Consider the following 14,846-nt stretch of genomic DNA (forward strand, 5'->3'; position numbering starts at 1 on the left):
TCTGCTTCGAGGTGCTGCTGCTGCAACCAGAAATGGAAGGCTCCCACCCTCAAGTTTTGAAACACCTGCTTGTACAGTTGTGGAACATGGGAACTAGTAGCGGGAGTAGGCAATTCAGCTCTTCAAGCCTGTTCCACCATTTAACATGATCATGGTTGATCTCTTCCTGGTCTCAACTTCAATTTCTTGCAAGCGAATTATAGACTGACAACTCTATTAAACAGAAGTGTCACCATGGAGATGGTTGCAGCAGCATCCTTTTGATGCTTCGAATCATGGAATGGCCAATGCATACTAGTGAATGAGGGTGGGGAGATAATTTGCGGAGAGGGGAGATAGAGTAGGTGAGTGGAGTTAGTGTGATTAGCAGTGGAGCATGGCTGTCAGTGCAGTACTTTGGTGTTTCCCCAGATTCTCTGTCCAATTCCTTATGCCAGGGTCCCTCGATCAGGCACTTCATGTCATTGGATGAGGGACTCTTGCAGGAGCAAGGAAGCGACTGCGTGTGGGTTTACTTGCCATGCTTTCAGATGGCAGAACGCCCACCCATCACTGGGTTAATAGTGGGGGGGTAGTCATTGAACAGACTTCATCAAGGGGGAATTGCGAGGTCGGTGGGGTCACCCCTTGAATAAATACTTTCTTTGCCATCAAATTGTGTCAGGGCAAAGATATTAAACTTACTCAACCAAAATCCTACGATGCATTTATGTGTGGCACTTGGAGATAAAGGAATCGGTGAGTTCAAATAAATCTGTAGACCGGATTCATGTGCGGAACACCAATAGTATTGGGAAGGAATGAGATAGGAACGGGAGAAAGGGCAGGTGGATGAAGGAGAGAGAATCTGATTGGACACCAGGATGAGGTAAGAGGGATTAGGGTCATAGGACATAGGTAGTCTGCCATTTGACTCATTGAGCCAGCTCTGGCATTTGATATGATCACAGCTGATCTGACTGTAGCCTTCTCTTTCTCTTGCTTAGGCTCATTCTATCGTGTGCTCTCTCTCCCTCTTGCTCCCTCCCTCTTGTGTCTTTCTTCACTCCCTCTCGCTGGCCTGCTCCCTCCCACTTCCTTCACCTATCCTTCATTGTTCATCAGTCCCACATTTCCAGTTCAGTGTTCATAAAACTGTAAGATATGGGAACAGAATTAGACAATTCTGCCCATTGAGTCTGCTCTGCCGTTCAATCTTGGCTGATATGTTTCTCAACCTTATTCTCTTGCCTTCTCCTTGTAACCCTTGATCCCCTTATCAATTAATAACCTCTCCATCTCTGTCTTAAATACACTCCATGACTTGGCCTCCACAGCCTTCTGCGGCAGTGGGCTCCACAGACGAACCACTGTCTAGCTGAAGATATTCTTCCGTATTTTAGTTCTGTTCTCTTCACTCTACGGCTATGAGCTGGGGTTCTAGGCTCTTCTTCTAATGGAAGCATTTCCATGTCCACTCTATTTGGGCCTCTCATTATTCTGTAAGTTTCAAGGAGGTTCTCCCCCCCAACCTTTCCTTCTAAAACTCATTGAGTACAGATCTGGAGTCCTCAACAGCTCTTCATATGATGACCCCATCATCCCCAGGATCATTTTTATAAATCTCCGGATACCCTCCGATGCCAGCACATCTATCCTTCAATATGGGGCCGAAACTGATCACAATAATCCAAATGCAATCTGACCAAAGCCTTTTAGAGTCTTGGCAGTCCTGTTGTATTCTAGCCCTCTTGAAATTAATGCTAACATTGCATTTGCTTTTCTAACTGCAAACTCAAGCTGCATGTTAACCTGAAGTGAATCCTGAACCAGGTCTCCCAAGTAGCTCTGTGCATCAGATTTCTGAAGACTTTCCCTGCTTAGAAAATAGTCTACACCTCTATTCTTACCACCAAAAGCATAACTTCACACTTTACCATTGCATTCCATCTGCTACTCCATTGCCCACTTTCCTAACCTTTCAGTCTTTTAGCAACTGCCTCACTTCCTCAACACTACCTGTCCCTCTACCTTTCTTTATGTCATCTGCAAACTTAGCAACAATGCACTCAGTTCCTTCTTCTGATTTGTTAATCTATAATATGAATAATTGTGGTCCTGACATTGGCCCCTGTGGAATTCCACTAGTTACCAGCTGCCACCCTGAAAAAGACCCCTTTTGTTTACACGGTCTTCCTTCTGCCAGTTGGCTAGTCCTTTATCCATTCCACTATCCTACCTCTAACATAATGGGGTCTTATTTAGCAGCCTCCTGAGCAGTGCTTTATCAAAGGCTTTCTGGAAATCCAACTAGATCATATCAACTGGCTCTCCTTTGTCTAACTTGCTTGTTAACTCCTCAAATAATTCTAACAAATTTGTCAAGCATGATGTTCTGTTGATGAAGCAGTGCTGTCTCAGCCTTATTTTACCATGCACTTACAAATACTGTACAATCTCACCCTTAATAATGGACTCTCAATTCTTACCAAGGACAGAGCTCAGGCTCACCGGTCTATAGTTTTCTGTCTTCAGCCTCTCTCTCTCTGTCTCACCTTTCCTTTTTAAACTGGGTTGTTACAGTAGCCATTTTCCAGTTTTCTGGGATCATCCCAGATTCCATTGATTTCTGACCAAATCAATCTAACTCAGCTTTGAATATACTCAACAAAATGACCTCAGAGATAGTAAGAACTGCAGATGCTGGAGTCAGAGATAGCAGTGTAGAGTTGGAGGAACGCAGCAGGCCAGGCAGCATTGGAGGAGCAGGAAAGTTGACATTTCGGTTCGGGACCCTTCTTCAGAAAATCAAGTAATTTCCTGAAGCTTGACAGCATCCATAATGAAGTAATACACTTGATTGGCACCACATTCATTGACATCCACTTGCACTACCACTGACAATCAATGCACATTGGTGCTACTAAAGAAATTCACCACAGTAGCTGTTGCATTGCATGGATAAAAGGTCCTAAAATTATTTCAATAGCTACTGAGAAGATACATGCATAAGGTAAGCGTATGGTGTGAAGTTAACGGCAGAGGAGATAGAGTAGGCCCAGAAATTGTTACAGTAGCCATTTTCCAGTTCTCTGGGATCATCCCAGATTCCATTGATTTCTGACCAAATCAATCTAACTCAGCTTTGAATATACTCAACAAAATGACCTCAGAGATAGTAAGAACTGCAGATGCTGGAGTCAGAGATAGCAGTGTAGAGTTGGAGGAACGCAGCAGGCCAGGCAGCATTGGAGGAGCAGGAAAGTTGACATTTCGGTTCGGGACCCTTCTTCAGAAAATCAAGTAATTTCCTGAAGCTTGACAGCATCCATAATGAAGTAATACACTTGATTGGCACCACATTCATTGACATCCACTTCCACTACCACTGACAATCAATGCACATTGGTGCTACTAAAGAAATTCACCACAGTAGCTGTTGCATTGCATGGATAAAAGGTCCTAAAATTATTTCAATAGCTACTGAGAAGATACATGCATAAGGTAAGCGTATGGTGTGAAGTTAACGGCAGAGGAGATAGAGTAGGCCCAGAAATTGTTACAGTAGCCATTTTCCAGTTCTCTGGGATCATCCCAGATTCCATTGATTTCTGACCAAATCAATCTAACTCAGCTTTGAATATACTCAACAAAATGACCTCAGAGATAGTAAGAACTGCAGATGCTGGAGTCAGAGATAGCAGTGTAGAGTTGGAGGAACGCAGCAGGCCAGGCAGCATTGGAGGAGCAGGAAAGTTGACATTTCGGTTCGGGACCCTTCTTCAGAAAATCAAGTAATTTCCTGAAGCTTGACAGCATCCATAATGAAGTAATACACTTGATTGGCACCACATTCATTGACATCCACTTGCACTACCACTGACAATCAATGCACATTGGTGCTACTAAAGAAATTCACCACAGTAGCTGTTGCATTGCATGGATAAAAGGTCCTAAAATTATTTCAATAGCTACTGAGAAGATACATGCATAAGGTAAGCGTATGGTGTGAAGTTAACGGCAGAGGAGATAGAGTAGGCCCAGAAATTGTTACAGTAGCCATTTTCCAGTTCTCTGGGATCATCCCAGATTCCATTGATTTCTGACCAAATCAATCTAACTCAGCTTTGAATATACTCAACAAAATGACCTCAGAGATAGTAAGAACTGCAGATGCTGGAGTCAGAGATAGCAGTGTAGAGTTGGAGGAACGCAGAAATTCACCAAAGGTCTTTAGATAGCACCTGCCAAACCCACAAACACTTCCATCTAGAAGAACAATGACATTAGATACACGGGAACACCATCACCCGTAAGTTCCCCTCCAAGCAATAACCCTGACTTGGAAATACATTGTTGTTACTTCATTGTTGCTGGGTCAAAATTCTTGAATTCCATCCCTAAGGGCATTGTTTGTCCCCCTGCAGCATGTGGACTGCAGTGGCTCAAGAAGGCAATAGGGATGGGTAATAAAGTAAGCTGGCCACCCAGCAATGTCCATCGTCCCATGAATGAATATTAAAAAAAACAGCTTTAACCGCTGTTCTCAACCTGTTCTTTTATCTTCCATGATTTATACAGATATGCACCATATTATGCTGTTTTGTAATAAATGTCTATTTTCTGTCAGAATCTGTTTCTTTAGGTGCTGAAGTAGATTGCGCATCATGTCGAAACGTGACCTCTTTTTGCAGTCTGTGTGCAATGAATGTTTGGATGACTTCCTGAATTTTATTCAGCTTCATGTAAGTATTGCACGTTTTAAAATGATTTTTGAATAATTCATTCAAATTCGTAAATAAACGTAGTTAATATTACAGGTTGTAATCTGTGGTTGTTAGAATTCTAAAGCTTTGGATCATTTATGACCCAGGTCTTCCATTCAGAAGATATTCATTGCTGAAGCATTGACTAGAATTGCATGGTACTGACATGCAAAAATCCTGATGCACCTGATTCTTTAGACTTGCCTGCAAAGTAGAAACATCCGTTGCTTGTTTACTCGATGACTGAAATCCTCCGAAAATGTCCCTGTTCTGAGCTAGAGTTGGAGATTTTGGAGCCCTTTGTCGTATTACCTAATAATTAGGCACGATATGACGGATGGAGTTCAAACCTGCTCCAATGCCTACCTAACTACAGCTGATATCTGACTGACCACTAACCCTCCATAGACATGGTGTGGACATGCTGGTGTTGGACTGTGGTGGACAAAGGCAGTCAAAAGATAGTCAGAAATTACCAGCTTTTGAAGCACCTGACAAAGGAGCAACGCTCCAATAGCTTATGATTTCAAATAAACCTGTTGGGCTATAACCTGGTTTCATGTGACCTCCATAGACAGTTGACCCAGCCCTGACAAGACCAGCATTGACGCTCCTATTGCCTCTCACAACTGGGCCTACTCTATCTCCTCTGCCGTTAACTTCACACCATACGCTTACCTTATGCATGTATCTTCTCAGTAGCTATTGAAATAATTTTAGGACTTTTTATCCATGCAATGCAACAGCTACTGTGGTTCAATGCTGATTCAGTCTGCTGCAGTCTGTACAGATTGATGAGCTGGATTCTGATTAATTATTAATTTATTAACTTATTAATTTTTGCCCTTAGAAGTTGTAGTTGTTTCAACAACTGCCCATTAATTTGATGGGATTTAAGAACAGAAAAATATGACAAGACTGAAAAAAGCTGCAATCTATTCGATAATCCTCACCTCTGAGTTATGACAAAAGCTCATTGACTTGGATTGTTAAGTCGGTCTCTCTCCACAACTGCTGCTATACTTTTCTAAGTTTCCTTTTTTATTAATTTAAGGCTTCCATCAATTAAAGTATTTTGCTTTTTTATATTACCACTCCTCAGATATTTGTTTTAATAAATTTGAACAGAACCTTATTTCTGTGAAACTTCAGATGTAATCAGAGCATTGAGTGTAGAATGATAAAATGCAGTAGAATGCCTGTGGCCCAGCTTACATGTCCTGGCTTTGAAAGAACTATTCATTTATTGGACTGTCCCTTATATTTCCCTTGTAGTCCCTCAAATGATTTACACTATCACGTGTTTATCCGATCTCTTTTTGAAAATTATTAGAACAAAGAACAAAGAAAATTACAACACAGGAACATCCCTTCAGCCCTCCAAACCTGCGCCAATCGAGATCCTCTGTCTAAACCTGCCATCTATTTTCTAAGGGTCTGTATCCCTTTGCTCCCTGCCCATCCATGTACCTGTCCAGATACATCTTAAAAGACATCTTAAGATACACGTTAATTATTTAATCTGCCTACACTACTCTCTGTGGCAGTGCATTCCACTGCATGATTACTTTTCCTCATGTCACCACTTCTCATTCTGATAAGCATATGTTGCACTTTAGAAGTTCTCTCCAATCAGTCATGACTAAAATCTCATGAGTGACAGCTTCAGTGTGGTTCTAGTTAAGGAATGATTTAGGCAATGCAATTATTTTCCCAATGCGAAGAGCTCTTTTACAGTTGCAGTCTATTATTCTGTGTAGTTGTAACTGTATTGGCTGGCCAGACTACACCTTTCGTTCTGCTACCATGACATAGAAAGTTTCAGATCCTGGAGGCTGTTCGAAAAAGTCTTGCCAAACTGATTTATTATCGGTGGTATGAGGAAAATCTTGAGAAATATCCATTAAGAGATAACCTTTTGGAAGAAATCTTAAAGAAAATTGCTAAATAATTCAAATAGATTCAAGGTCATAAAAGAAGCGCTTGAGACTGATGTTATTTTTTTTCTTTGCAAAGTGCCAATCATTATGAAGTGAACCTGTGTGTAAACTATTGGAGATAAAATCACAGGAATTGGCTGAGTGCTTGAGTGAATGAAAGAAGGTGGATTTAATTGCCTTCATTATGTATAGTGCTTGATTTACAATAGATTCAAGAACAGCTTTATCCCTGCTTTTATTGGATGTATGAACAGACCACTCAAATGTTACAGTTGATCTTTCTGAGCACCTTCTCTGTAGCTGTAACACAGTATTCTGCATTCTGTTCTCTTGCTCTGATTTACTTATGTAAGGTATGATTTGTCTGGTTATCATGCAAAACAATACTTGTCACTGTATCTTGGTACGTGTGACAATAAATCAAATCAAATGAATATAATTTTTTCTTATTTGGTTTGAAAGACAGGGACATACTGCCAAATTTCTACAAACCCAACTGAGAATTGCTTAACAAAGTGTGGACCCTTCTGAAGGGTCTAGGCCCGAAACATCAGCTTTTGTGCTCCTAAGATGCTGCTTGGCCTGCTGTGTTCATCCAGCTCTATACTTTGTTATGTCGGATTCTCCAGCATCTGCAGTTCCCATTATTTCTGACAATTGCTTATTGGATTTTATGACTACTCTGTACTCGTGAATGGAAGATTGCACTGCTCACCGTGCTGAGGAGCTCTGAGATCTGCCACTTGGTTCTGAGAATGGAAAGAAGTTAATCTAGCTCTGAGATGAAATGTCTAGAGATTAAAGATTTGAATGAAGTCAACATTTTATGACAAATTTGATCATTTGATAGCTGGATTTATGTAATTGGGATATATCTACCATGGGAACATTTCTGACTTGTATCAGGCAAATTAACTTCACCTGTGCTTCATACTTTGTTTTGTGAATCTTACGCATGGTCATGTGTTTTAAGGTGAATTGATTGACCTAAGAGAAATATTTGATTTTTAGTTTAATTTTCCTATATTTAGAAAAATACTTCAGATCCGTATGATCTGAATGAGGTGTTACAGGAGTTCCCACGGAAGCAAAGAGAAGCATTATGGGAGCGTCTGAAGAAACTTCTAACTAACGCTCTGTTAGACAACCCAGTGGAAAATTGGCAGCAGCATGAAGACAGTGATGATGAAATGGAGGTGGAGGGTGCAGTGGATATGGTGAGGAGAAATATATTATATATATATATTTACATTTATATTGTTAGGAACTTCATATAAGTGATTTCATAAGAAACTTTATTGCAGCTTTATTATGAAAGATTCCTGTGAGTTGCCAGAAATTCCTCTCTGAAGCTAGCCAGGTTTCCTCATCAACATTGTCAAACTGCTGAAATTGTAATGTGCAAAAACACTTGTTTCTGTTTTGCAGTGTAATTGTTTCTTTAATTCATTCATGGGATGTGGGCATCACTGGCTAGACCAGAATCTATTGCCCCAACAACAATTAAGAATCAACCACACCAGCATATGTCTGGAATCGCATATAGGCCAGGCCATGCAATGGAATTTATTTCCTTCCCTAAGTGTGATTGGTGAGCCAGTTTTTGTTTCAGACTATCGATAACAATTTAATGGCTATCATTAGACTCTTAATTCCAGGTTCTGAATTCAAATTCCATCATCTCCCATGGCAGTATTCAAACCCTGGGTTCCCAGAGTACTGTTCAGAATTGACAGTATAGTGATAATACCACTAGATCATCACCTCATTAACTTTTTAAACTTCATGGGTCAAGACTGGAACTATATAGACTGGACTGGAATTTGCTTTGGTGCATGTTACTCTACATGCTTAGTTGATTTTGTTTTGATTTTTTTTGGAAAGTATGGAGATTTTCAATTGTATCAAATATATTGAATTGAAAATTGTATTTCATTTTTGTTTTATGAAATGTAAAATCGAAACTCCTTTGTTCTTTTTCAGCAGAAAACTCTGTCTGTGATTAGTGGTGTAACTGAGGTGGTTGTGGCCTCAGTACGTGTAATTGATAAAGATGATGTTTACAGTGACTTGCTGGAAATTGCTATTATTTTGAATGGTAAGTGCCTTGGTGTCACCATTTTTTAATTACAACTTACAAGTATATAGTAACCAATGTGGAGAACCATGTTGGGCCCATCTCAATTGCCTTGGAAAAATATTGAATTTCTTGCGTAAGACTCTGGTTAAACCTCATCTAATCTCAGCTCATTATTAGTTCCTCCCAAGGTAAGCAACAGAACATCCTTAAGAAGGGTTTAGAAGAAAGGCAGTAGTTTGACCGGAAGGAGTAGGTTTAGTCCATACGTTTGCTATTTTGGGTTAGGGAAGACAAGGGAATGTGTGTTATGCAAACATTAACAAAGTTAGATGTCAAGGTTTTTTTCAGAAAGAGTTTTGATCTTTGGAGAACGTTATGCAAACTGGCAATGATAAATTGTCCATAAATGGCAAGTGGGAAGTTAAAATAACGTGTTCCTCTATGTTGACAGACTAATTGGGGACTGCACTGATAGCTGGGACTTTTGGTAGCTGACTGTTGGGGAGGGGCATTGGAAGAGAAGGAAAACAATGCTCAGTTGGTTGAGACGAATGGTGAAAGAACTGAGGACAGCAAAGCCTGTACCTTCTCAATTTACTGCCTCCATTTGCAACACATATAATAGAATCAGCCACTGGGGCTCCTGATACCAGGTGATGTTTTAATATAGAGTTAATTACTAACATGTAAACCATGTTTTCTCTGGTAACTTTCAGTCTTGAGAGACTAAGTGTGTGTTGTCTGCAAATATCGTCCAAGTAGCTGCAAATAGCCAGAGACTAGTTGATCTTTGTTCATGCTGCTGAAAAACTTGATTTATTGCAGTTTATTTTTATCTTGGACTTGAGGATTTAAACTGTGATGTGTAACAACATGACCAGGAAAGGACACCAATACAATGATTGAAAAAATATTATCAATAACTTCACATGGGATATTGCAAAAACTTCATATTCATAACAATAGCACCAATGATTATTGGTTTCTATCTTTCCAAATCTATCCAAGAATTCATTGACCCATTATTCCTTCAAAAGATTTTTTTGAAATACTTCCTTTCTTTTAATTTTTCACAGGTATTTTGCCAGCATTGCCTAACTTTTACGGAGCTTTGAAGATTACAATTCAACATTTGTTTGTGACATGGTGGGACAAAGGATTAGAAGGAAAAGAAGAATTAGGAAAAACGGCCTTTATAATGTTGGTGGAGAAAAGCTTATTGGCAAAGTTTTCGGTAATGATTTTTGACCAGAATATTAAGTATATAGATTATTTTGTACAAATGAATTTATATGTGCCATTGTTTGTAGTCAAAAAGGTAAACAGTAATTGCATATCTCTTAGCCTGTTTCTGGTTGACTTTATCAATGTCTGACTTTTTTATAATGGGTTAGAAGGATGAGTTAGTAAATTTGCAGACGACACTAAGGTTGGTGGAGTTGTGGATAGTGACGAAGGATGTTGTAGGTTACAGAGAGACATAGATAAGCTGCAGAGCTGGGCTGAGAGGTGGCAAATGGAGTCTAATGCGGACAAGTGTGAGGTGATGCACTTTGGTAGGAGTAACTGGAATGCAAAGTACTGGGCTAATGGTAAGATTCTTGGTAGTGTAGATGAGCAGAGAGATCTCAGTGTCCATGTACACAGATCCTTGAAAGTTGCCACCCAGGTTGACAGGGTTGTTAAGAAGGCATACAGTGTTTTAGCTTTTATTAATAGAGGGATCGAGTTCCGGAACCAAGAGGTTATGGTGAAGCTGTACAAAACTCTGGTGTGGCCGCAGTTGGAGTATTGCACACTGTTCTGGTCACCACATTATAAGAAGGATGTGGAAGCTTTGGCAAGGGTGCAGAGGAGATTAACTAGGATGTTGCCTGGTATGGAGGGAAGGTCTTACAAGGAAAGGCTGCGGGACTTGAGGCTGTTTTCGTTAGAGAAAAGAAGGTTGATAGGTGACTTAATTGAAACATATAAAATAATCAGAGGGTTAGATAGGGTGGATAGGGAGAGCCTTTTTCCTAGGATGGTGACGGCGAGCACGAGGGGGCATAGCTTTAAATTGGGGGGTGAAAGATATATGACAGATGTCAGATGTAGTTTCTTTACTCAGAGAGTAGTAAGGGAATGGAACGCTTTGCCTGCAACGGTAGTAGGTTTGCCAACTTTAAGTACATTTTAAGTCGTCATTGGACAAGCATATGGATGTGCATGGAATAGTGTCGGTTAGATGGACTTCAGATTGGTATGACAGGTTGGCACAATATCGAGGGCCGAAGGCCCTGTACTGTGCTGTAATGTCCTATGTTCTATACCTCTCAATCTTGCCTTCCTCCTCATGTTGCTCTGTGCCCATGCTTCTTGCATGCTAATTTATGAATTTATTTGCAGGCTTTTTCTCTTGTATATGTTCAGCTTTTGGCTGATTTCTGAAAAGTGGAAAGTAACATTCACACCACACCAAATGTAAAGCAATGAGGGCAGCACAGTGGCTCAGTGGTTAGCACTGCAGCCTCACAGCGCCAGGGACCCGGGTTCAATTCCAGCCTCGGGCGACTGTCTGTGTGGAGTTTGCACATTCTCCCTGTGTTTGCGTGGGTTTCCTCCGGGTGCTCCGGTTTCCTCCCACAGTCCAAAGATGTGCAGGTTAGGTGGATTGGCCATGCTAAATTGCCCATAGTGTTCGAGGGGTGTGTGGGTTATAGGGAGATGGGACTGGGTGGGATTCTTCAAGGGGCGGTGTGGACTTGTTGGGCTGAAGGGCCTGTTTCCACACTGTAGGGAATCTAATCTAATCATCTCCAATAGGAGAACACTGAACTCCTCCTTGGTGAAAAACGCATTGCTCTTGCTGAATCCCCAATTGTCAACATCTTGGGAGTTACTATGGTCCAGAGACTGGACTAGCCATTTAAATACAGTGGTGATGAGCAAATCTTGCAATGAGTAACTTGTTTCCTGACTCCTCAAAGCTTATCCATCATCTATATGGCATAAGTCAAGATGTGATGAAAGGCTCCCTATTTGTCTGGATGAGTGCAGCTCCAACAACTCAAGAAGCTTGACATCATCCAGGACAAAGCAGCTGCTTGCTTAGCACCACGTCACAAATATTCATTACCTGTACCACTGACTGTGAGAGCAGCAGTGTGCACCATCTGCAAGATACACTAGAGGAACTGACCAAGCCTGCTTAGCAGCTTCCAAATTCAAAATCACTAATATCAATATAGTGCCAATACTTCAGTGTCGCTAGATCAAAATCCTGGAACTCACTCCACTAACAGCACTGTGGGGCTGCTTAAAGGAAATTGACTGCAGCATTTCAAGAATGCAGCTCATCACCTCCTTGAGGGCAACTACGAATGAGCTGTAAATGCTGGCCCAAAATCCAATTGAAGCAAAGCAAAAGCAGAATCAAGCTTGCAAGGAAACAAGGGATATATAAAAGGCATTTTGTACTTTAAACGTAATAAGGATGAGTAGTGAAGACAAACATTTTTATATCATATTCTGTTCTGATTGTCGCTCGACAAATTACTTCTCCAACAAGATAACATTGGACTTGGCTCAATAGTCTGATTTGCCAAAGTCTTTTTCTTAGGGTAGGGGATTCTAAAACTCGGGGACATTGGTTTGAAGTGAGAGGGAAAAGATTTAAAAAGAACCGAACGTTTCCAAGCAGAGGGTGGGTATGTGTGTGGAAGAGGAAGTGGGGGATGCTGGTACAGTTACAACATTTAAAGGACATCTCGATGGGTATATGAATTGGAACGGTTTCGAGGGTTATGAGCCAAATGCTTGCAAATGAGACTAGATTAATTTAGGATATTGGGTCAGAATGGGCAACTTGGACCAAAGACTCTGTTTCTGTGCTGGACATCTCTGACTCTATGACTCTAATAGATGAAAGTGTTACCCTGCATAAAGTGAGAAGCTTGTGATCTTGTGGCTGTGCCTTATTCCAAGTGATTCCTGAAATACTGTAATTGTCAACATGCACTCAGTTTGTTCATAGTTACCTATATTATTACTTTATTTTCTCTTGATTTTTCTTGTAACTCTTAGATGTCAGTCCAATAAACGTTACTAACCTTTCCACTTCATTGTGCACAGAACGCTGATATAATTCGACTCTGGCACTTCCATCAAGCTTTGCAAAATTTTGATTTCAAGTCTGAAGACAGCAATGAGGTGAAAAATACTTTGCTTCAGTGTTTCATGAGTGTTGCCTTCATGAAAAAAGAAGAGGTGAGTTTTCATGTGTTTTAAATGCAAATATGTTTAAGCAGAATATGTTTCAAAGCAGTGACCATCTGGCATACTTATCTGAAAACAAGTTTTCATTTCTGATTGTCGCAGAGTACTGTGTACAACTTGCAAATACTTTGGCTGTATTTAATATTACAACAGAAATTTATACTTCAGTCATTGTTCTGAATAATTGACTGAATTCTTTTCTTTATAAAGAAAATGCTGTTTTGATTCACAGAGTCATACAGTGACTTTGGAGACTGAGAGTTGTCTACATTTTCTGTTTTGTACTTTTACATTTCTATAATCTGCTTTATTTTTCACTTAAACCCTGGTGTTATATGTCCACAAAAAGTACCTTCATCAACCTGCTGGGACATATTTTGTCACAACTTAGTGGCAGGTGAAACTTGAGCATGCCCTTTCTGGCCGAGAGGAAGAGACAGTGCCACAAAACCCAGTGGATGTCATGTAACTATAATTGGTTGTTCTTTATATGCTGTATTTGTGCATTGGCATGCAGACTGTGGAACATAGAATAGCACACCATGGGAACAGGCCCTTTGGTCTACCATGTCCATACTGACCATGATGCCATTCTAAAATAATCCCACCAGCCTGCACATGTTCCATATCCTTCTATTCCCTGCCTGTTTGTGTGTCAGTATAGAAAATACTCCACCTCTTTATCCTACCTGTGCCTCTAATAATTTTATGTACTTCCGTCAGGTTGCCCTAAAGCCTTTGATACTTGAACAAAAACAGTCTGAGTTCGTCCAACCTCTCCATGTAGCTAATGCACTCCAATCCAGGCAGTATTCTTGTAAAGATAATAAAATGTGAGGCTGGATGAACACAGCAGGCCAAGCAGCATCTCAGGAGCACAAAAGCTGACGTTTCGGGCCTAGACCCTTCATCAGAGAGGGGGATGGGGGGAGGGAACTGGAATAAATAGGGAGAGAGGGGGAGGCGGACCGAAGATGGAGAGTAAAGAAGATAGGTGGAGAGAGTGTAGGTGGGGAGGTAGGGAGGGGATAGGTCAGTCCAGGGAAGACGGACAGGTCAAGGAGGTGGGATGAGGTTAGTAGGTAGCGGGGGGTGCGGCTTGGGGTGGGAGGAAGGGATGGGTGAGAGGAAGAACCGGTTAGGGAGGCAGAGACAGGTTGGACTGGTTTTGGGATGCAGTGGGTGGGGGGGAAGAGCTGGGCTGGTTGTACTCTTCAACTCTGTCCAAAACCTCCATGTTCTTCCTACAGTGTGACATCATGCCCTAACTCATCAAAGAATGAACATATATCCATTCCATAGTACTTCCTCTCTAACAGGAGTGCTGCTGCTTAGCACTTATTATTGACCAACCTCAGTTTATGACACCTACTGTCCAATGTGCATTCATCCATTTTAATGATAAATTCTGCCACATTTTAATCTTGTGGTTTAGCCATCCGAGACCCATTACACTGATCATGTAATATTTATCGCACAGTAATAGCTGTTTTCATTCTTAAAGGTTCTGCATAGAACTCATCTGCAAAATTATGTATGGTTTTGATTAAATAAACAATTTTAAATGGTTTTGTGAGTCATACAGAGTAGTTGGCCATTGCACAAAGGTAGGTATCTTGCCTTTGTTAATGGTTGGGAGGGTGATATGTCAGAACCTTACATTTTAAGACTCCTTTATTTGGATAAACAACTTAATGACCATTGACCAAGCACTCTGTCTGCAACAATAAAAGTAAAGTATTGTGAATGTTGAAGATCTGAAATAAAAACAGAAGCTGTTGTAGAAACTTAGCAGATCTGGTTTTACCTGTGCACTGAGAAAGA

General features: G+C 40.7%; 1 protein-coding gene across 2 annotated transcripts in view; it reads left to right on the forward strand.

The window, feature by feature from the left end:
* ncapg2 (non-SMC condensin II complex, subunit G2) overlaps nt 1–14,846 on the forward strand; it is a 93,949-nt gene that overhangs the window by 5,874 nt on the left and 73,229 nt on the right. Inside the window, exons 2-6 of one of the 2 annotated variants that reach the window (XM_048560354.1) lie at nt 4,610–4,724; nt 7,717–7,902; nt 8,669–8,783; nt 9,842–9,999; nt 12,879–13,013. In XM_048560354.1, coding sequence (XP_048416311.1) covers nt 4,647–4,724; nt 7,717–7,902; nt 8,669–8,783; nt 9,842–9,999; nt 12,879–13,013 — 672 coding nt within the window. In that variant the 5' untranslated portion in view covers nt 4,610–4,646. The remainder of the gene's footprint in view (nt 1–4,609; nt 4,725–7,716; nt 7,903–8,668; nt 8,784–9,841; nt 10,000–12,878; nt 13,014–14,846) is intronic. The other variant, XM_048560362.1, reaches the window with a different exon arrangement.

The sequence above is a fragment of the Stegostoma tigrinum genome, chromosome 2 (assembly GCF_030684315.1).
Source record: "Stegostoma tigrinum isolate sSteTig4 chromosome 2, sSteTig4.hap1, whole genome shotgun sequence".
Lineage (NCBI taxonomy): Eukaryota > Metazoa > Chordata > Chondrichthyes > Orectolobiformes > Stegostomatidae > Stegostoma > Stegostoma tigrinum.